This window comes from Balaenoptera borealis (assembly GCF_965194805.1).
Source record: "Balaenoptera borealis genome assembly, chromosome: 9".
Taxonomy (NCBI): Eukaryota; Metazoa; Chordata; class Mammalia; order Artiodactyla; family Balaenopteridae; genus Balaenoptera; species Balaenoptera borealis.
This window is the reverse complement of record NC_138873.1, coordinates 29580249-29604506: the sequence shown is the minus strand read 5'-3', so window position 1 is coordinate 29604506 and position 24258 is coordinate 29580249. Positions and strand designations below refer to the sequence as shown.

The window sequence follows — 24258 nt, the reverse complement described above, 5'->3', positions numbered from 1 at the left end:
CCCATGTTACTGATTATAGACTTTATTTTAAAGATATTCTCCTGTAATTGCTTTTCAAGTTTAACTCAACTACAAGTCTCAGTGTTGCAGGGTGTCTTGCACGAGTGGGGCTCTTACCAATGGATGTAAATAGGCACCTGGTCCAGGAGTTGGAAAAAGTGAAGAAGGATCTGGTGGGAAGAACCAGATGAGCTAGCAGATATATGACCACATGCTTGAGCTGCAGCAGTGCCTGGTGACCCTGCACCAACCTCCTGAGAATAAAAGGCATATAACCCTGCTTTACTTCCACCTGCCAAATCTCATACAAAATGTCTCTTCTGGCCCAGCCAAACTTGGAACTATGCAGGGAATGGAACTCTGTTTAATGTACTGGCAAATTAGCTAGACTGACAGAATACAAACTCACCACAACCATACAAACTTTTTGAAAGTAGTGACTTATAGAGCTTTGAGGGTATAGAAGAATTTTCGAAACATGACATCAAAGGCAAAAAGCATAAAGAAAAAAGTGAAAGATATGACTTCATAAAAGTTTTTCTTAAGTCTGTTTAAAAAAACAAAAACAACAACAAAAACCACATGTAATTAATTTTATTTAAAGAAAAAAAATTAGGGAAATATTTGCAGTGTAGTGATAGACAAATTGTTAATCTGTTTAATATATAAAGAAGCTTTCCAAATTAATAAAAAAGAGATGAACACCTGATATTTTAAATGTACAATAGGTAGTAACTTTATTCACAAAAGAAGAAAAAATAAAATGGCTAAAACATATTTTTAAATGTAAAATCCCATTGGAAATCAAGTAAATGCAAACTGGTATTCACCGACCTGTTGGCCAAAGGTATAAAAATACGTATATATCCTAATATAAAGAAGGTATTAGGGAATCAATACTTTAATGTATTCATACAATTTGATCTAGATTTTTCAAACTTTATTAATTTTTTTCAGAGAAAATATACCACAAAATGCCCAAGATAAAATAAGCACCTAATAAATATTTTTGAAGGGATGTGTAAAAATTCTTTTGCTCTAAGGATATTTAAAACAGCAAAAAATGGGAAAAATGGAAATGTCCCATAATAAAGTATTAGTTAAATAGATTTTGATATCTCCTTACAATGATATATTGCGTAGCCATTGAAAACATTTGATTAAAAATGTGGAACCATTTATGAAAAAATAAGCAGTTTTAAAAGTTTTATCATGTGATCTCATTTGAGTAAAAAATGTTATATATCTACACATATATAGTCATTCACATGGATGAAAGTAATGGAAGGATATATACTAAATTATTAATAGAATTACTGTTCTTTTCATTTTCAGTAAATACGTATTATTAATACAGTACAAGAAGTGATAGAAGTCATTTTAAGTACTATTAAAAAGCTTGATTACATGATAAAAACTTTATTATTTTCCCCTTCTCCCCTCCCTTAAATGTCTGTACTCTTCTTGAGTGTATGAAGCATAAAGATATCAAAGAGAATAAGATGAATTTAATTAGCAGGATGAGGGAACTCTTCCCCAAAGAGGTGACATTCGAGATAAGTCTCAAAGGATGGGCAGAATTTTAAGTGGAAGAGTTGCAGTAAACAGGAGGCATCAAAGTGTATGTGGGAGAAGAGATGAGTTCAGTTTGAGGAGCAGCAGGAGAAGCAGGTGTGTTAGACATGAAGCTGAAAGGAAGTCGGGATAAAGAAGATAAGTAGGCTTCTCCATCCTAATGAGGAGTCTGAATCTAGCAATAAGGATACTTTGCACATTGGTATTTCAAGTGGAGCAAAGCCTGGGAAATGTCTTTAACCTTCAGTTATGGGTCACATGCTCAGAGCCCTGTAAGGACTCTGAACCTGGGATTCAGGCATTAGATGGTCTCAGAGACTGACTCAGGGAAATGTTTATGAATACAAAAGAAATTATCATTAAGCCTTCTTAATATATGTTCTGCCCATAAAAATCATTTTCGAAGATCGATATTGGTAGTGTAGGTCAAAGGAGTAGGAAATAAATTCTTTTGCTCTGGTTAACATTATTGGTAAATAAGTGAGAACTGATACTCTTTTTTCTTTTTCATCCCACATAATATTCTTGTAAGATACTTTTTTTCTGGAATATGAACATGTCACTCTTGAAAATAAGCCCAGGAGTATGGGGCTAATTGTCACGAGACACATCATGCAGCCCCAGATCCACAAGAATCCACCTCCACCCATCTCTGCATGTGCTCCTTCAGAATCCACCCTCCTACTTCTATGAGTCTATCTAAATATACATATGGTTTGCCTGTCTTGACTAAAATGACTAGTTATTTCAGGTCAAAAAAGAATTCATGTTGCTTTTTTTAAAAAAATTACACTTAATGTCTGCCCATTTCTATGGAGCCAGCTGATTCAATCAAAATCATCCAACAGTTTATACCTACCTTTGAAAAGGATTCTTAATCATTTGTTAAGGAAACTACTGCATGCCTCCCTGCCCTTTACAAGCAGCTCTGTATGACAAGATAGGCATGGTGGTTTCTTATTACTGCAAGGGACTGTCATTGAATGTTAATTGTGTATCTCTCCAGCTAACTGAGACTTATGAGTGAAAATGAACCCCCCCCCAATAGAATTACTGTGTGTTCACTGATAAAAATGGAAAACAACACCATTACCAATCATGGTTAACATTTACCTTCTAATTATGAATAACACAAAATCATCTATTTTTATTACTGATATAGATCATGGTCCGTACTCCTGAAATAACGTTTCTTCTTCCTACCTCTCCAACCTGAGTTTACCCATCCTCTGTGTCATTTTCTCTAGTGTTTTAGGTGATTGGTCAGTTAATGTAAAACACTAACTAAAGCTTATGTTAATAGCCACAGATAATTATTTAAAATATAGAAGAATATAAGCTAAAAGTGTCTCTTCCAAATAGAATTTGCTATTTAACCAAACCACACAAAGCAGTGAAAAATGAAGGTGTTACGATCACTGCGCTAGCACAGAGAGGGTCACTTATGCCAGGTCAGTCATTGCCCACACTGCCAACATACAGACAACATCCATTTTCATTTCTGTATATTGAGTCAGAATCTAGAAAGAGAAAGAAAATAGATCAAAAATTACACTTTTTGGAAATTTGGTCTGATGAACCATGAAACACAAACCCAAGCCAGAAATATGATGGATAGTGTCGTTAACATTTAAGAAAGCATTGACTTTAGATGGTCTCTGTACAGATGCACAGCTAATCATCAAAATCCTTACCAAAATTATGTATGAGTGTAAAAAAATACATTTCAGACACTTAAATCTATAAAGGTGTTAGAGCAAGAGAAATTGACATGCACTGGCTTTGCTGGGGTTGTGAATCAATTTGCCAGTGTTTTTGCTTTTCTGTTCTACTGCTTTCCCGAGTTTGATGTTTCTCATTTACAAAAATTTGGGATATATTTCATTTACCAAAAAAAGTTGGATTTAACTCTATAATTTGTAAATATTTATGCACATTTCCAAAGCATACATGGGCTTAACTACATTTTTCCCTGATTACTTTTATGCCTAATACATCATGTTAGATCTCACATCTTGCACTTTCACAATAAAACGTTCAGATGAGAAGGCGATAACCCAAACAACCTGACAATGAATCAGCAGACACTTGCAAAAAATAAAACCTGAAGTTAGACATAATCTATAAAATTGGTGCAGATTTAATTTGAGGGCTATTTTCTACTTACACTTAAAAATTTTTTTTTTCTGTTCAAGGATGAAATCTCTGTTGTGATTTTGCAGAGGGTTAATAAACAGTCTAACAAATGACCAGCTGGTGTCAGTGACCCTACCCCATTTCTCTTCCACCTTCACTCACATGGCAAGTGGGATATGAACGCGTTGTTCTGCGTCGTATTCAAAGATGACACGACTGACAGTGACTGCTCCAGCCCCGTGTGTGACTGAGAAGCCCAATATGGTACCAGAAATCCTTCCTGTAGTTTGCACATATGAAGCTTGTTGGGAGATTTGTGACTGCAGCTGCTTTTAACAGAGCCTGCCATTGTTTATATCTCTGCCTCCAAAATACAAAATGGGCCGTTGCTAGGAACGAACCACTCCATTTCCTGATCACTGCAAGCCAGACTGATGTCTCTGTTGTTCTTTCCCAGATGTTCCCCAGCACGACCATGTTACTTGAAGTTGTGCTTTGCCTCATTCAGGGATGAACAAGATAAGTTAGCCTGAATGGCAAGTATCCCTTTGGTTGAAGATTGTGTGCACTGCAGTGATTAACAATAAAAATTGAGAACTGATTCTAAGGACCTACTCTGCATTACAGAGCTGTGATAAATGGTAGGCAGAACACAAAGCAGTATGAGCCATAGGCTCTGCCACTGGGTTGTTTACTAGGTAGATACACTCTTAAAATGGTGCAAGTCAGTGAGTGATTAGGACAAGGGCTGGACAAGGACTTCCATAAAATGTAACTAGAGGGGGAGACCATTTCAGGTTTGGATGTGAGGAAATTCTTCCTGGAACAGAGTATATTTGAAAAAAGATGATCAGAGAGGACACTTTGAGCATGGGAAATGTGAAAGACTATAGCAAAGTGGCAAATGGACAATGTATTTTGAAAATAGTGAATATACAGGTTGGGCCCAAGGGCAAGACTACAGGATATAAGAAAAAAGTAGGATGGAGCCTGGTCATAAGGGTTAAAGCCATTATAGACATTTCATAGAAACTTCAAAAATAATTATATTAAGGAGCAATCAATCCATGAGCATGATTTGTCCCCATTCTGGCACAAACTAGTTGTGTAATACTGAACAAAGGATTTAACCTACCAGGGCCTCAATTTTTAAACCTGTAGATTGAGAAGACTAGAATAGAATACTAGTTCTCAACACCTAGGCGCAGAAATATTTGGAAAATTATGAAGGAACAACTAAAGATTTGGGAAAGGAGAGTGATATTAGCATCTAATGGACCTAGCCAAAAATGCCTGATGTTCTGCAACACATGGAACGGTCCCACCAGAAAATGTTCACACAGTTTTCAAATGTCCCCCAGGCATAGGGGAATAACCTATTTATTATTATCTGAGCCTAAAAGCCAATTCTGTTTTGTTTGAAAATTTAAAGTATGTTAATTAAATATTAATGTAGTTGCTTTCCCTAGATGTAACACTCTTGTGGTGTTTGGATTACCAATAAAATTGTCACCTTCATGGTAAATCTAAGTATTTATAAGAATATAATTATTTAGCTCATATTTCAAAATGCCAATGTAAAAGAAGGTGTTGACAATATGCATTTGAATATTGTCTTCATTTATTTTTTTCATAAATTTATTTATTTTTGGCTGAGTTGGGTCTTCGTTGCTGCGCACAGGTTTTCTCTAGTCGTGGTGAGCAGGCGCTACTCTTCGTTGCGGTGCGCGGGCTTCTCATTGCGGTGACTTCTCTTGTTGCAGAGCATGGGCTCTACGGGCGTGGTCTTCAGTAGTTGTGGCTCATGGGCTTTAGAGCTCAGGCTCAGTAGTTGTGGCGCACGGGCTTAGCTGCTCCGTGGAATGTGGGATCTTCCCTCACCAGGGCTTGAACCCATGTCCTCTGAATTGGCAGACGGATTCTTAACCATTGCACCACCAGGGAAGTCGCATTGTCTTTATTTAAATCCAAACTCATTCATTCTAAGTAGGGGAAAACCTCAGATTACTTCATAGTGTCTTCTAGTGTAGTTGCATCTAAGTTGTCACATTTTAAAAGGCACCTTCTTTTATTACAAATGCTTTTTTCTTTTCTTCCTCCTTCATATTATAGTTAGGGCATTTATTAAGGGTTTTAAATGATGTGTACAGGTGGACAAGTTACCTATGAATTTTATTTCAGCTAGTCAAGAGGATTGTAGAAAATATTTATAAGTTAAAGAGGCATTATATCTGCTGGGATTGAGGACCACTGGGTGAGATGATCTGGAAGCCCCTTCCAGAACAAACCCTCTGTTATCCTGCTGATGTGAGAGAGTCTAGGGCTCAGATGTGTCTAGTGAACTCTCAGAAGCCCAGTGTGCTATTTCTTAACAAATACAGCCATAGATTAGTAAATGATTACTTAATGGATGGAAGGAGCAATGTCAAGACAATCCATCTTTCACTAACAGAATGATATTTATCCTTAGAAGATTTACCCTGGGAGTAAATATAAGCACAAAATCCTTAGGATTTTTCAGTAAATTCCTCACCAAAAACAAAGGGTTTTTCTTTGTAGTGTCCTGAAGCAGCATGCCTCTGGTACCCTTTGCCTGCTAAGCAGTCACTTACTCATCTGATCAATTTCCAGTGGCATTTGACATGTCACAATGCTCTTTTTCTCTTACCATTGTCACTCTGCCTCTTGCATGAAAGCAGTCGTGGTCATGATATTTTTTACCATGTCTTCAGTTCAGCAAACATTGATTTAAGGCTTTTACACTTGGGGCATGTCCTGGACTCTCCCCAACACACCTTGAGCAAGCAACGCCCTGATCTGGAGAGGGTGTAGGCATAACGCCAGCCTCGACTGTCAGAAGACTTCTGCTTCCTTTGCCGGCTGTAGGATGTTTGCAGGGGCCCCTGGGAGATGCTTGGCTAATGAGTTACAGGCTGCCTCATCTATCCAGTGCTTTGACTATCTGCCCAATCTTTCTAAGTTCCTAACCTCACGCTTCCTTTTTCCTCCTACTAGATGTCCTTCTGGGAGACATTGGATACGGGGATGAAACATTCTAATCCTAGGGCCTGCAATCTTGTCAGTGTGTACAACCCAGGGGTCTGTTGCTTTGTTTATCTTTCCTACTTGTCTAGTGGGAGGTTTGGCGAAACGGGAAGGATTCAGATTGTAGTCTTGGAAAAATATCTGAATGGTTTGTTGTTGTTTTTAAATTCCAGTCATTAATAATGGAGGGCTGGAACTGACTTACTTGAAAATGAAGTTGTGTGCTTTGAATATAGCAATCTTTCCACTCTGACAATAAGGAAGATCTTTCACATTCTACTATGTTCTTTTAAAACTGACATTGGTGACTGTCAACAAACAGAATAGCAGCTTAAAAAGTAAGATATCTTTACGTTAGAAAACCAAAGATGTTATTTCCAAAGCAGAATCCTGTTGACCTCACGTAAGCCATGCTTTGTTTTGGACAGACTGAACGAATTGAAGGAAGGGGAATTTGGGGATAGAAATTTTATTGGTTGCTTTCTGTTCTTTTTTTTTTTTTTAAACATCTTTAGTGGAGTATAATTGCTTTACAATGGTGTGTTAGTTTCTGCTTTATAGCAAAGTGAATCAGCTATACATATACATATATCCCCATATCTCCTCCCTCTTGCGTCTCCCTCCCACCCTCCCTATCCCACCCCTCTAGGTGGATAGAAAACACCGAGCTGATCTCCATGTGCTGTGCAGCTGCTTCCCCCTAGCTATCTATTTTACATTTGGTAGTGTATATATGTCCACGCCACTCTCTCACTTCATCCCAGCTTACCCTTCCCCCTCCCTGTGTCCTCAAGTCCATTCTCTATGTCTGTGTCTTTATTCCAGTCCTGCTCCTGGTTCTTCATAAACTTTTTATTTTATTTTATTTTTTAGATTCCATATATATGTGTTAGAATATGGTATTCGTTTTTCTCTTTCTGACTTACTTCACTCTGTATGACACACTCTGGGTCCATCCACCTCACGATAAATAACTCAATTTCGTTTCTTTTTATGGCTGAGTAATATTCCATTGTATATATGTGCCACATCTTCTTTATCCATTCATCTGTTGATGGACACTTAGGTTGCTTCCATGTCCTGGCTATTGTAAATAGTGCTGCAATGAACATCGTGGTGCATGTTTCTTTTTGAATTATGGTTTTCTCAGGTTATATGCCCAGCAGTGGGATTCCTGGGTCATATGGTGGTTCTATTTTTAGTTTTTTGAGGAATCTCCATACTGTTCTCCATAGTGGCTGTATCAATTTACATTCCTACCAACAGTGTAGGAGGGTTCCCTTTTCTCCACACCCTCTCCAGCATTCATTGCTTGTAACTTTTTGCTGATGGCCATTCTGACCAGTGTGAGGTGATACCTCATTGTAGTTTTGATTTGCATTTCTCTAATGATTAGTGATGTTGAGCATTCTTTCATGTGTTTGTTGGCTATCTGTATATCGTCTTTGGATAAATGTCTATTTAGGTCTTCTGCACACTTTTGGATTGGGTTGTTTGTTTTTTGATATTGAGCTGCATGAGCTACTTGTATATTTTGGAGATTAATCCTTTGTTAGTTGCTTCGTTTGCGAATATTTTCTCCCATTCTGATGGTTGTCTTTTCATCTTGTTTATGGTTTCCTTTGTTGTGCAAAAGCTTTTAAGTTTTCTTAGGTCCCATTTGTTTATTTTTGTTTTTATTTCCATTTCTCTAGGAGGTGGGTAAAAAAGGATCTTGCTGTGATTTATGTCATGGAGTGTTTTTCCTATGTTTTCCTCTAAGAGTTTTATAGTGTCTGGCCTTACATTTAGGTCTTTAATCCATTTTGAGTTTATTTTTGTGTATGGTGTTAGGGAATGTTCTAATTTCATTCTTTTACATTTAGCTGTCCAGTTTTCCCAGCACCACTTATTGAAGAGGCTGTTTTTCTCCATTGTATATTCTTGCCTCCTTTATCAAAGATATGGTGACCATATGTGTGTGAGTTTATCTCTGGGCTTTCTATCATGTTCCATTGGTCTATATTTCTGTTTTTGTGCCAGTACCATACTGTCTTGATTACTGTAGCTCTGTAGTATACTCTGAAATCAGGGAGCCTGATTCCTCCAGCTCCATTTTTCTTTCTCAAGATTGCTTTGGCTATTCGGGTCTTTTGTGTTTCCATACAAATTGTGACTTTTTTTTTCTAGTTCTGTAAAAAATGCCATGCGTAGTTTGATAGGGATTGCATTGAATCTATAGATGGCTTTGGTTAGTATAGTCATTTTCACAATATTGATTCTTCCAATCCAAGAACATGGTATATCTCTCCATCTGTTTGTATCACCTTTAATTTCTTTCATCAGTGTCTTATAGTTTTCTGCATACCGGTCTTTCATCTCCTTAGGTAGGTTTACCCCTAGGTATTTTATTCTTTTTGTTGCAATGGTAAATGGGAGTGTTTCCTTAGTTTCTCTTTCAGAGTTTTCATCATTAGTGTATAGGAATGCAAGAGATTTCTGTGCATTAATTTTGTATCCTGTTACTTTACCAAATTCATTGATTAGATCTCATAGTTTTCTGGTAGCATCTTTAGGATTCTCTATGTATAGTATCATGTCATCTGCAAACAGTGACAGCTTTACTTCTTCTTTTCTGATTTGGATTCCTTTTATTTCTTTTTCTTCTCTGATTGCTGTGGCTAAAACTTCCCAAACTATGTTGAATAATAGTGGTGAGAGTGGGAAACCTTGTCTTGTTCCTGATCTTAGTGGAAATGGTTTCTGTTATTCACCATTGAGAAAGATGTTGGCTGTAGGTTTGTCATATATTGCCTTTGTTATGTTGAGGTAAGTTCCAGCTATGCCTACTTTCTGGAGGGTTTTTATCATAAATGGGTGTTGAATTTTGTCAAAAGCTTTTTCTGCATCTATTGAGATGATCATATGGTTTTTCTCCTTCAGTTTGTTAATATGATGTATCACATTGATTGATTTGCATATACTGAAGAATCCTTGCATTCCTGGAATAAACCCTACTTGAGCATGGTGTATGATCCTTTTAATGTGCTATTGGATTCTGTTTGCTAGTATTTTGTTGAGGATTTTTGCCTCTATTTTCATCAGTGATATTGGCCTGCAGTTTTCTTTCTTTGTGACATCTTTGTCTGGTTTTGATATCAGGGTGATGGTGGCCTTGTAGAATGAGTTTGGGAGTGTTCCTCCCTCTGCTATGTTTTGGAAGAGTATGAGAAGGAAGGATGTTAGCTCTTCTCTAAATGTTTGATAGATTTCACCTGTGAAGCCATCTGGTCCTGGACTTTTGTTTGTTGGAAGATTTTTAATCATAGTTTCAATTTCAGTGCTTGTGATTGGTCTCTTTATATTTTCTATTTCTTTCTGGTTTAGTCTCGGATGGTTGTGCTTTTCTAAGAATGTGTCCATTTCTTCCAGGTTGTCCATTTTATTGGCATAGAGTTGCTTGTAGTAATCTCTCATGATCCTTTGTATTTCTGCAGTGTCAGTTGTTGCTTCTCCTTTTTCCTTTCTAATTCTATTGATTTGAGTCTTCTCCCTTTTTTTCTTGATGAGTCTGGCTAATGGTTTGTCAATTTTGCTTATGTTCTCAAAGAACCAGCTTTTAGTTTTATTGATCTTTGCTATCATTTCCTTCATTTCTTTTCCATTTATTTCTGATCTGATCTTTATGATTTCTTTCCTTCTGCTAACTTGGGGGATTTTTTGCTCTTCTTTATCTAATTGCTTTAGGTATAAGGTTAGTTTGTTTATTTGAGATGTTTCTTGTTTCTTAAGGTAGGATTGTATTGTTATAAACTTCCCTATTAGAACTGCTTTTGCTGCATCCCATAGGTTTTGGGTCATCGTGTTTTCACTGTCACTTGTTTCTAGGTATTTTTTGATTTCCTCTTTGATTTCTTCAGTGATCTCTTGGTTATTAAGTAGTGTATTGTTTAGTCTCCATGTGTTTGTATTTTTTACAGATTTTTTCCTGTAGTTGATATCTAGTCTCATAGCATTGTGGTTGGAAAAGATACTTGATACGATTTCAGTTTTCTTAAATTTAGCAAGGCTTGATTTGTGACCCAAGATATGATCTATCCTGGAGAATGTTCCATGAGCACTAAGAAGAAAGTGTATTTTGTTGTTTTTGGATGTAATGTCCTATAAATATCAATTAAGTCCATCTTGTTTAATGTGTCATTTAAAGCTTGTGTTTCCTTATTTATTTTCATTTTGCATGGTCTGTCCATTGGTGAAAGTGGGGTGTTAAAGTTCCCTACTATGATTGTGTTACTGTCAATTTCCCCTTTTATGGCTGTTAGCATTTGCCTTATGTATTGAGGTGCTCCTGTGTTGGGTGCATAAATATTTACAATTGTTTTATCTTCTTCTTGGATTGATCCCCTGATCATTATGTAGTGTCCTTCTTTGTCTCTTGTAATAGTCTTTATTTTAAAGTCTATTTTGTCTGATATGAGAATTGCTACTCCAGCTTTCTTTTGATTTCCATTTGCATGGAATATCTTTTTCCATCCCCTCACTTTCAGTCTGTATATGTCCCTAGGTCTGAAGTGGGTCTCTTGTAAACAGCATATATACGGGTCTTGTTTTTCTATCTATCAGCCAGTCTATGTCTTTTCGTTGGAGCATTTAATCCATTTACTTATCAATATGTATGTTCCTAATACCATTTTCTTAATTGTTTTGGGTTTGTTATTGTGGGTCTTTTCCTTCTCTTGTGTTTCCTGCCTAGAGAAGTTCCTTTAGCATTTGTTGTAAAGCTGATTTGGTGGTGCTGAATTCTCTTAGCTTTTGCTTTTCTTTAAAGGTTTTAATTTCTCCATCAAATCTGAATGAGATCCTTGCTGGGTAGAGTAATCTTGGTTGTAGGTTCTTTCCTTTCATCACTTTAAATATGTCCTGCCACTCTCTTCTGTCTTGCAGAGTTTCTGCTGAAAGATGAGCTGTTAACCTTATGGGGATTCCCTTTTATGTTAATTGTTGCTTTTCCCTTGCTGCTTTTAATATTTTTTCTTTGTATTTAATTTTTGATAGTTTGATTAATATGTGTCTTGGTGTGTTTCTCCTTGGATTTATCCTGTATGAGACTCTGCACTTCCTGGACTTGATTAACTATTTCCTTTCCCATATTAGGGAAGTTTTCAACTAAAATCTCTTCAAATATTTTCTCAGTACCTTTCTTTTTCTCTTCTTCTTCTGGGACCCCTAAAATTCGAATGTTGCTGCGTTTAATGTTGTCCCAGAGGTCTCTGAGACTGTCCTCAATTCTTTTCATTCTTTTTTCTTTATTCTGCTCTGTGGTAGTTATTTCCAGTGTTTTATCTTCCAGGTCACTTATCCATTCTTCTGCCTCAGTTATTCTGGTATTGATTCCTTCTGGAGAATTTTTAATTTCATTTATTGTGTTGTTCATCATTGTTTGTTTGCTCTTTAGTTCTTCCAGGTCCTTGTAAAATGTTTCTTGTATTTTCTCCATTGTATTTCCAAGATTTTGGATCATCTTTACTATCATTACTCTGAATTCTTTTTCAGGTAGACTGCCTATTTCCTCTTCATTTGTTTGGTCTGGTGGGTTTTTACCTTGCTCCTTCATCTGCTGTGTATTTCTCTGTCTTCTCATTTTGCTTAACTTACTGTGTTTGGGGTTTCTTTTTCACAGGCTGCAGGTTCATATTTCCCGTTGTTTTTGGTGTCTGCCCTAGAGACTAAGGCTTATTCAGTGGGTTGTGTAGGCTTCCTGGTGGAGGGGACTGGTGCCTCTGTTCTGGTGGATGAGGTTGGATCTTGTCTTTCTGCTGGGCAGGACTGTGTCCGGTGGTGTGTTTTGGGATATCTGTGATCTTATTATGATTTTAGGCAGCCTCTCTGCTAATGGGTGGAGTTGTGTTCCTGACTTGCTAGTTGTTTGGCATAGGGTGTCCAGCAGTGTAGCTTGGTGGTTGTTGAGTGGAGCTGGGTCTTTGCATTGAGGGAGATCTCTGGGAGAGCTTTCTCCATTTAATATTACATGGAGCTGGGAGGTCTCTGATGGACCAATGTCCTGAGCTTGGCTCTCCCACCTCAGAGGCTCAGGCCTGACCCCCGGCCGGAACACCAAGACCCTGTCAGCCACACAGCTCAGAAGAAAAGGGAGAAAAAAAGAAAGAAAGAAAGAAAAACTTAAAAAAAATAAAGTTATTAAAGTAAAAAATAAAAAATTATTAATAATAAAAAAATTAAAAAGTAATTTAAAAAAATGAAAGAAGAGATCAGCCAAACCAAAAAACTAATCCGCCAATGATAACAATTGCTAAAAACTATACTAAAAAAAAAAAAAACGGACAGACAGAACCCTAGGACAAATGGTAAAAGCAAAGCTATACAGACAAAATCACACAAAGAAGCATGTACATACACACTGACAAAAAGAGAAAAAGGAAAAATATATATATATGTCATTGCTCCCAAAGTCCACCTCCTGAATTTGGGATGACTCGTTGTCTATTCAGGTATTCAACAGATGCAGGCACATCAAGTTGTTTGTGGAGCTTTTATCTTCTGCTCCTGAGGCTGCTGGGAGAGATTTCCCTCTCTCTTCTTTGTTCGTACAGCTCCCGAGGTTCAGCTTTGAATTTGGACCCGCCTCTGCGTGTAGGTCTCCTGAGGGCGTCTGTTCTTCGCTCACACAGGACGGGGTTAAAGGAGCAGCTGCTTTGGGGGCTCTGGCTCACTCAGGCGGGGGGGAGGGAAGGGTATGGATTCGGGGCGAGCCTGTGGCGGCAGAGGCCAGCGTGACGTTGCACCAGCCTGAGGTGCGCCGTGTGTTCTCCCGGGGAAGTTGTCCCCGGATCACGGGAGCCTGGCAGTGGTGGGCTGCACAGGCTCCCGGGAGGGGCGGTGTGGCTAGTGACCTGTGCTTGCACACAGGCTTCTTGGTGGCGGCAGCAGTGGCCTTAGCATCTCATGCCCGTCTCTGGGGTCTGTGCTGATAGCCGCGGCTCGCGCCCGTCTCTGGAGCACGTTTAGGCGGTGCTCTGAATCCCCTCTCCTCACACACCCCGAAACAATGGTCTCTTGCCTTTTAGGCAGGTCCAGACTTTTTCCCCGACTCCCTCCCGGCTAGCTGTGATGCACTAGCCCCCTTCAGGCTGTATTCACACACCCAACCCCAGTCCTCTCTGCTTTCTGTTTTTTAATAACAGAAATTTCATTTCACATGAGGATCTCTGATACACAGAACCTTAACCAAGTCAGATGATGCTTTCATGTGCATATTATAAAGCCTGATCGTTGTGTCCCAATGGGCTTAAAAGGACTTCAGTTCCAGTTCCCAGATCATAATATATAGATACTATATAGATAATCAGACTAGACTGATCTCTGACCCTTGATGTGGTCACATCTCTCCCCTGAACACAGAGGTCTTCAAAGGGGCCTGTTGGTGGAGGTTTTCAGTGAGGCAGAGGCAGGGACATTGGTGGAATAATTTCAGTCTCAGTGGAGCTGTTCATCCCAGCCGAGCTTTGTGAGTGTTGGACTGATGTGTGTGCTATATGCGGGGAAGGTGTGAGCTTCAAAGGCTGTAAAACACAGTATGTAGTATCATACATCACTTCTCAAATCTGTGTGAATTCAGATTTCTCTCTGACAAAACCTTCCCATTAAAATGGGAAGTTCAAAAGTACAGTGCAGTTTAGATTGACTATTCAACAAATAAACATCCCTGTGAATGAAAAAGTCAAAAACAATTGATAAAAACGCTAGTCCTAAGAATCGGATACAAATCTCTGTCATTTATGAGATATCATTTATCCATCAACTATAATGTAACTTCTTCCTTCTATTCATTTCCTCTTATCCTGTATGTTAGCTGATTATTATCATTACATCTTTGTTAGCCTTAACTCCAGGATCTGCAATAAAGGTCTTGTGAAATGAAATAGCCCAATTTGTCATGCTCTGGAATTTGCCTGGTTCACAGAGTCTTGGAATTAAACATATAATTGAAATGCTCCTTTGTCTAAACTTTATCCACAGTCATAAAATAGAGAACAGAGAAAGGGTTGGAACTATGGTGTTTCATCGGAAACCAAAATACTAAACATATTCTACAGTTCAAAAGGCTCCTTGAGTAGATAGCCTATCACATCTATGCCAAGCCATAACTGTGGTTAAATAACTAGTTCTCATTGCTAATCTGTAGGATAGTTTATTAATCACAGAAAGCGTAATCAGTTAACCTAACCAAGAAGTTGGTGTTGGATATCATTCTTCTGCTGTATTGTAATCATTCAGCATTTTCAACAGCTCTACAGACACTCCATTCATGACACGGTCTTTTCTCATAAGATAAGCATTCCTGAAAGAGTAGATTGAGAGAAAATACAAAGTATTTAGAAAAAACATTTCCACTGACATGACTTTCATGAAAATAAAGAGTCTGCCTTAAACAATTTAAAAGTAAAAGAAAAAAATACAAAAAGAAAGGAAGAACAATAACAACAACAAAAATCAACCATGGTTGTGGGTTTCTAGCAGCCAAAAAATAATCATAATAAACCAATCTGGAGACCTGGGTTGGAAGACTAGGTGGGTCATTGAACCATTCATAGGTAGGATGGGAGGAAGAGGGAAGTGTCTAGATTGTTAAGGTCATTCAAAACTGGAAGGTTCTATGACGTAAACATCTTAGATTAACTTTAGCCCTTTCATTTGAGGTCAGGTCATCATTGGTGCTTGCAGCTCAGCCTAGTTGAGAAAGGTCTGTTTTCTTGAAAGCAGCTGCCCTCTAGCCTCATCGTTAGAAGTAACAAGTAACAAATAACATGAATCCTGCTGCTTCCATGTGTCCGCTAACAAACCTTGATTCTGAGTACTTTATTTTGTCAGCTTAACACCAGGTCTTACATTTTAATATGTAAACAATTTTAAAAGATAGTAATACTGAGAGTCCCTGGATGTCTAAAATATGGCTCCAGTGACATGTTCGATGACTCCATTTGGTGATTATCTTTGATGTGCAACCACTTTGCTCATTCCTACCTTTAAGGAAGTGATTTTTTGAAACAAACTTTAGAATTTGATCAACTAGGAGACAGAAGTCTCTTCAGATGTATGTGTATTTATTTACTCTTTAAGGCAAGATGAGTAATTACTGACCCATCTTCTATTCTCAGCACTCTCTGATTTTAGTAGCTACTGATTTTGCTGAAAGCTGGAGAAGTCAAGCACATTTGTAGTTAGCTCTTCTGGGCAAATAACCTTGTAAAACAAAAGATTTTTCTCCAGTTGGTTATAAATTTGCTAGATTTGAGTGGGATGTTATGTGTATATTGGCTTTCTTAAGTTTACTAAGGAAAATTATATTCTGGGGGGTTAAAAAAAAAATACTTTGAAACCAGAATGCAAGGAGAAATGCGAGCAGTCATTTCATTCCCCCACATTGCTGGTGACCAAATGTTCTGAAGGGAGAATAGTTAAAAGCAGTGTCTCCCTGACTGTGAGAATTGATTCACTTGCTCAGGATGGTATGGAAGCCCAGAGAGGCTGAAGACTCAAGACTCACAAGGTCTTGCCTCATGAGAAAACTTGGACCAAAAAATCTTGCTTGGCTTTGAGCTACATTCAAAGGGATGTTTTTCAAATTACTGGGATGAAATCTGACTGAGGGTGATGATTCTTTATGGTTTAAGAACACAAGCCTTTTCCTTGGTTGTTTCTTTTCTCTTTCTCTTATTCCATTTGCATCACCTGAGCTTCCTTTCTCTCCAAATATGCAGTAAAGACAGGGGAAAGGAAAAAAGCAAATTCACCAATTGCGTATTGGTGATTTTTGTTGTTGAGATGCTTTGAAACTACATTTTTTTGTTGCTCCCAAATGTTTTCAAGGCCAAGAGGCCAAAGGACCCTGAGTGAGAGATCCTGAGTGAGCTCAAAGATTTAGAGCATCCAACAAATTAAACTCCTTCCTTTAGCATGTCTATTAGAATCTTCGAGTCTTTAATATAATTTAAAGCAATTGTCCCCGTAGGGAGGTCTAACATTTTGCAAAATAACGTTGAAATAGTTGACCTGCCTGAGGAAACTAGAAGAATTTCAAGGGTACATTTCAAGACTCTGTTTCTGTTGATAATAGTGTTCCAGAATTTATATTTATTAATATTGCTTTATTTTGGTCAGACTCCCACAGGAAATCCTGAGGAGTGTACGTTTCTGGCATATTTTATCTTAGATAGTTCCATCCCTTTGGTCTTACATCCTGATTGCTAGACTGAAGAGTACCTTTGTAAGCCTCTACTCTTTAATAGAGCTGAGGATGACAACAAGCAGGGACTTCAACACTCTAGGAAGACAATCTATCTACTTTCTCCGGTTATCATTAAAATGTCTTTTAGACGTAGGTCATAACTGGAAACCTATAAATGATGTCTGTGTAGTGAGCACTTCCCACAGAGCTGGAGTCCCAAGTGATTAAAATTTATCACATTGTTCTTATGGTTACAAATGCTGCTGATATGTGTCATTACTTAGAAAGTACTATTCATAACATTTTGATTTCAGTCCAAATAGTTTTTTTTTTTTTCCCTGAATTTCCCATAAAATGCTCTTGATCTTTTCTTCAGGGGTCTAATCCGCTTTTCCTTTGAAAGAACAAAGAAAAGGGGTTGATTGTTCTCTAGTTTAAATTTTGTTTAGTGTGATGTATTTATTGCCTGGTGGGATGCAGCTAATTTTCCACTAGCTTTTCCGAGAAAGTTATTAGGATACAATTTAATCCTGTTCACCGTATGTGCCCTAAGTTCTTTCATGAATTACAAGTTATGGTGTTTAGTATGTAGCTCTATTAAAATGATATATAACTACGAGTCCTCATATTTGAGCAGTGCTTTGCTTTTCAAAAACGCATGCTTTGAATGTACAAATTTGCCCTTTGCTTACATGACACAGTATACACTGAAATGCTTTCAAGTGAGCTCTTAATATGGTAGGGGTTTGTTAGAACACAGGATAACAAGGTGGCCTCTCATTTAGTCTCCTGGAGAGCTAAAGATCTAAAGTTCTTTCAATATGATTTTCTAACCCTCATGCATTTTTCATACCTCTGAGAATTTATACATTAAGGCAAAATGTTAGTACAGAGTACCCTCAGACATTTATCTCTTATGAGGTATTTTACCTGGAAAGCAGTGAATTGAACTGGCTTGTATTTATTGAAAAATAAGCCTGTGCAGACAGCATACCATCTGCTTTTCTGCCTAAATGTTTATTTCCTGAAAATTTGAGACAACCCTGGCTGGACAAATCTGCTTTTAGTTTTTGTAACTGATTTCTAAATCCTGGAACTAAGAGTATCTGGTAATAATATTGAAATATCAGGAAAGGAAAGAAAGTGAGATACTAATGGAATTGAACACCGAGATTTTTTTTAATCTAAAAGATAATTTATTATTGACTCACATCTCCAATATTTCAAGTGAGAACAAATTTCATGAAAGGTGTGATCTGAGCTTTCGCTCCATTTCTTTGTGATTATCTGGACTCAGTGCTCCTCTCCTAAACCCCTCTGGCTTTGGTTGCCTCATCCTAGGATGGCTTCCTTCATGGCTACAAGATGGCTGTCTATAGCAATATGGGCTATACCCACTTCTTTGTTCACTTTCAAGGATTGTGTCCCTTCCACAGTCATCCAAACCTGACCCCTTAACTTTGGGATGATTACATAACACCAGGAGTTTTTAACTAAGGAATATATCAAAACTTTTATCATGATTTGGACTCCTGGTTATGAGAATTTCAACACCATCTAGCCTTCTAATTTAGCTGACTAATATATACACTATTGTACTGTAATTTAACATTCTACTTCATATATTTTAATGTGATTTGACATCACAAGGGATATTATAAAGCTGATGCAAATTTTTACCTCATAGTTTTAGAAATAAAGAAGAAAAGGTGAGCTTCTTCACTTAGAATTCTGGAGTCAAGAATATTTGGGGCTTAAGTAGGCAAATTGCCAGATCTAGGATTTTTTTTTATATTCAAAACAAAATGTACTAGTTCTTTCCATCGCTGACATAGTTGGCTCCGTGGAACTTTTGGAGTAAATCTCTTTTTGTATAATTATCTTGCCGTTTAGAGTCCTTTTGTGGTGGGAAAAAAAGCCAGCTGGTGGCTAGCAAAAATGAAGTAGAGGGGGTGTTGATAGGAAGACAAAAAAAGGATCATAGAATTGATTTTATGAATCTTATTAAAACAAACTCCAAGGGACTAACTTATTTTGTCATATGGGTATCTTAAAATCAAATATTCTTGGAAACAAGTGAACTATTGGCTGGGGCTTGACAAGCATTTGTTATCCGGAGATTTTTCATGGTACATTAAAAGACTGAAAAGAGACAATGATACATAAAAGCAATCAACACAAAATTTCTGATTATAATGGAATTTTACAGCTAATGTAATTTCAAACTGTTTTGATCAGGGTTTTATGTGTATTTGTTGTAATCATTTTGCCTGTTTATATTGAGAATTATATTTAAATGGCATGTCTGTAGGCAAGAAGGCCCAATAACCAGAAACAATCCATGTCTCTTAGATACCTACACATCAAGATTTAATTTTCTAATCAATCAACCAGTTACTTTGTCTATGTGATAACAAATGCTAGTTTAGTGTCATTGTTTTCTGTTTTGCAATATCACTAAATTTTCTGAAATACCTGATTGCTTTGGAAGATATTCATACCAGAAAAACATATGTAAATATTCTAAACATTCTTAGAATAGTAGAATACCAGATTCAGACAGGACCACAAAGATCTAGATCTAAATCTAATGTGAAAATCGCCTCTCCAACAGGTGAGAGGTGCTGGCCTCCTAAAGGAGCCCATTCTATCTAAACAGGATTAACTATAAGCAAGTCCATCCTTATATGGAAGCTTCTATAGATTGGTCTTTGTATACATATGACAGCAGAGAGAATAAACCTTTTCCTCTTCAATAATAAAACTCTTCTTTCTTCCAGATAAAACATCTTGTGTCCCTGTAGTTTTTCTTCCTTTGACATGATTTTATATGCTCTCACCAAGCACATCTTTTGTTTCTGAAAGCATACTTTCTTAAAGTGGGGTGCCTAGATATGAACTCGGGATTTGAAAAGAAATTTTGACCACTGTGGAATGTTGAGTGGGGTTATCACATCTTCCTTAGCCTAGAAAGTTTGCTCCAAAGTTGACCTAAACCCTATTAGACTTATGACAGCCTCACCACTCTGTTGACCTATATTGAACTCACTGTTACCTAAAAGCCCTAGGCCATTTTTTTCCCAGCATTTTCAATACCAACTATTTTCCCAGTTGGTTTTCTGAATCCAAGTACAGGGATGTGTATTTATTGTTTGTTTCTATCAAAATTCATTCTGTGAGACTCAGCCAATTTGTTCAGCTTGTCAAGCTCATTTGGAGCTTGAGGTTGTCATCATCAGATGCAGTAAAACCCCAGCATATTTGACAAGACACCTGCCAAAACATTGAAAACAATATCTGGAAGGCATGACCTTCCAACATGTTAAATTCTAGCCCCTAATCCAGCGGTCCACAACCTTTTTGGCACCAGGGACCAGTTTCATGGGACCCCTGCCTTAATCCATTCTTGCTGAAGTTTAAATCCTTTCCCAGGTAAGGCAAGATCTCAAATAGGCCATGATTAAAAAATGGCCTTACTCTTTATCAAGTCACATCTTTGATAACTAATAGCACTTTATTTTAAGCAAGAATAGTATGCCTAGCAAAGTAAAAATAATCCAGGGAAACACAATGAATCGAAGTCATTTATTATGACCTATACTTCCTTTTGGTTATTTATCTGGTCTTTATACAAAAGTGTTGATGATGAAACTCAGATTGTGTTTACCAGAGTTAGATTTTTGTCTTTCTTCAACTTCAGCTAAAGTGAGAACAGGATTAAGCAAAGGACAGTGAAATCCCCTATTAAATAAAATTGAAACCAAGGCAAAATCTCCAAGTCAAATAGATTTTTTCTGTCTAACAAACAGCTTTCAAAATAGGCTTGCTTGACTATGGTTCCCTTAGGATTTATGCTATTGTTCAGTAGATACCATGAAATAACAAAAATCCTGTTGTTGGTAAAACATAATGATTACCATAACCTACCCCAGAAGCAGACACACACTAATCATACAGAAAGAAGTCTTGGCGTTTAACTTTAAAGTGTACAATCATCAAAATGCTTGAGCAGCCACATGTGTAGGAGTGATGGGTCTTGCCCATATTTATGAGCTGCCTTAAATCCTTTCTGGAGCGAAGAGACAAGTAAATAAAAGACACAGTCACATATTTAATGAGGAGGGAGAGAAAAGTCTAAATTGGTATGCAGTCATTGCTCTCACAAACAATTTAATTTTCTAAACGTTATACTGAAATGTTTAGATGCCTCCTTTCAGCCAACACCCCCAAGGTAGGAGACATGCTATATCTCCAATGTCACAGATACATAGAACATTGTTAAGCAAAAATACTGTAAGGAAATAGCTTTTTTAATGACCTATTACCCTTAAGTTTTTAAACAAATGTAAAAATGCCACCTGCCATCCACAGGGTGATTCCTGATTGTCTTCATGGGATATGCCTTCTTCTGTGACTCCGGGAAGAATTCCATGCTACTGAGTCAGAGCTCAATATCTTTGGTTTAGTTTAGATGGGATTTGCACGGGGATAATACGATTCCATCTGCATTTTTTCCCCACTTAGAAATTAAACAGGAAACACATATGTACTAAATATGTGATATAAATATATCTGGTTTTATTTAATTTTCTCCTCTCTAACCCAAACCGTGCCTCCTTTTCTCTTTTCATTTTTGCAGAAAAGAATCACCAGACACTAATAATTTATTTGAAAGTTTGTTGGAAGTCATTTTATTATATGACTCTTTGAGCAGAAAAGTCCTTTTCATTAGAGACAATTCGTTGTTCAGTTGCTTGTTGTTTTTAACTAAGTGGCATAAATTAACCCAGTCACAGGATAAACAGATACTCATCTGTAGGGTAATCCTGTTTTAAATCCTGTTTATCCCCTGTATAGCAAAGACTGGATCCTTAGCCTAACCCTCTCGGCACCCATCCTGGTGCTCCCAGCCTTACAAACTAGTCTCCAACGAGACTCAAATGCATAGCATGACCAGGTTTAGCAAACAAACTTACAGAATGCCCAATCAAATTTGAGTTTCAGATAAACAACCAAGAATGTGTTAGTATAAGTATGTTCCAAATACTGTATAGGATATACTTATACTAAAACACTCTTGGTTGTTTATCTGAAACTCTTTAACTGGATGCCCTGAATTTCATCTGGCAATCCTACAAACACATCTTCTATGTTATTGTTTCAAGTCATTTTGTGCAGATTTTCCCTTCCATCTCAGATGACCTACTGTGCCTTGTCAAAATGGGAGACATGGCTCAACTGGCTTTTTCTCCTTTTCCATAAAATCTTAGCTGACCTGCTCCATTCCAGCTTCAGCAGAGCTGATCATCCCCTTCTTTGGACTGAGACTGTGTCTTGAGTATAACTGAGTCACAAGCTATATCTCACCAGAGACGTATATACATATACACAGATACATTTGTGTGTGTCTGGTAGTAAGCTCTCTGGCACACAAGGTGCTTTACTCATCTGTATCCCCAGTGCTAGAAGATAGAAGGAGAGCTTCTGGGTAGGAGTAAGAGCAGAGGGTTGGAGCCAAAGAAAACTGTGTTTGAATCTTGGCCTCTGCCACTCTGCAGCTGAGACTGTGGATGACACATTTACTCTCAGGGTCTAAAATTTCTCATCTACATTTTAAAAAATAACACATCTCTGGCCAAGAAATTGTTGAAAATTAAATGAAGGTGTTTATATATAAGTGACCTGTCACAAAGCATAGGGTCATCTAAATAGTTACCTTCTAATCCCACTCCCCTTGTTGAACTAAAAAGTCCTTTCAGAGGTACAATGTCTTTCCTTTCCTGATAATCTAGAAAGAACTTCAATTTCAGTCTTCAAATTAAGTTTTAAATTTTGTCTGATTATGGCCTCATACACTCAAGTTTTAATATTTTCATTGTTTTGCCCACTTATCCCCCAATTCTGATTGAATGCCTTGTTCTTCCTTTACAGTCAATAGCACTTCCAATCAGACCATATAAAACAAGCAAAACTCTGCTCCCAAAAGCTTGCAAAGCAAGAGAGTTTCTAAAAATTACTCTTGTCTCATCTGTCTGACTCACATTTATCTAAAAATAAAAGGGAAACTAGGAGAAAAAATAAACGAACAGAGGGTAACGTGCAGCCTCATGTCTCTAAGTCAGATAACAAGATAATTTTTCTGCATGCTCTATGTCTCACTTTACTTTCCAAAATGACCTTTCCACCCCTTAGTCCTATCACTAGAATATAAATCCATTAATGAGGAATCTTTTCTTTCCCTGTCCTTTTTCATATCAATCTCAGCAGGATGCTAGACTGTTCTTTGAGTTCATTCACTTTATTGCCATTAAAAAGAAAATATAGTCTGGAGATGGCCTGTCTCCAAATGGTTAAGCACAAGATGAAGAAATAAATTCCTGAGTTTCTAGCTTTCATATACCACTGATTTTCTATGCAAAACTTAAGGAAAATCCCAAAACTCATTTTTTAATCTGTGAAATGGGTCAGTCATTTAAAAATATCTCATTCACATATGCCATTTTTTTAGCAGAAAATAAAAAGATCTTAAAATATTGGTGTTTACAGTTAATGATTTTCAAACTATGCTTGCCTGACTACGGGTACCACAGGATTTAACTCTATTGCTCATTAGATGCTCTGAAATATAATAATTATATTGGTAAAATGTGATGATTACCATAACTTTCCCCAGAAGTACATACATTCTAATCTAACTTTCAAAGCTAAAGAAACCAGAGGACTCACTGAGAAAAATATGTAGAGAACCTCGGAATAAATTGACAGACAACCTAGGAGATACATATAGGTTGGTGCCAATTCATTCAACCATTTACTTATTCATTCATCAAATGTTTAGTAAGCATATACGATAAGCAAAGCTCTGTGACAGACTTCTTCTGAGGTTCATTTCCTCGATTTCCTAATAACACTGGGGCTGTACTAGTAAAATGTATAACTCAGGGTTTAATAGCTTAATGTCTCTAAGTTAACCCTTTAATAATTTTATTAACATTAACATCTCACATCTAGGTAAATTTCTTTCAATGAAGAAAGGGGAAGATCTTGAGATAACAAAACCTTACCATGAAGATCTCATCAGGGTACCTTGCAGACCCAGTACAGGTAACCCTGTGGCTTGGAAAAGTCTCTGAAACCAGCCTGAAGCACCTTGTCTGTTAGGAGTGTTATCACTTATACGACACACATGGACCACAAAAATAAGACCTCACATCCTTGTGCTAACAGAGTAATCCTAATGAAAACAGGAAAGCAATCTAAAAGAAATAAAATATACT

At 37.3% G+C, this 24258-nt stretch overlaps 1 protein-coding gene across 18 annotated transcripts in view; it reads right to left on the bottom strand.

The window, feature by feature from the left end:
• Window positions 1-610: 610 nt before the first annotated feature.
• The window catches only part of LOC309635014 (uncharacterized protein), a 165887-nt gene continuing 142239 nt past the window's right edge, over window positions 611-24258 (bottom strand). For 17 of the 18 annotated variants that reach the window (XR_014248560.1, XR_014248562.1, XR_014248563.1 and 14 more), the window contains one exon: window positions 14010-15094. Coding sequence is in view for 2 of the 18 variants with exons in the window: in XM_082405761.1 (XP_082261887.1) it covers window positions 15001-15094 (94 nt within the window). In the remaining 16 variants the exon portion in view is untranslated. Of the gene's footprint in view, window positions 3096-14009; window positions 15095-24258 lie in introns of those variants that run through there. The other variant, XR_014248561.1, reaches the window with a different exon arrangement.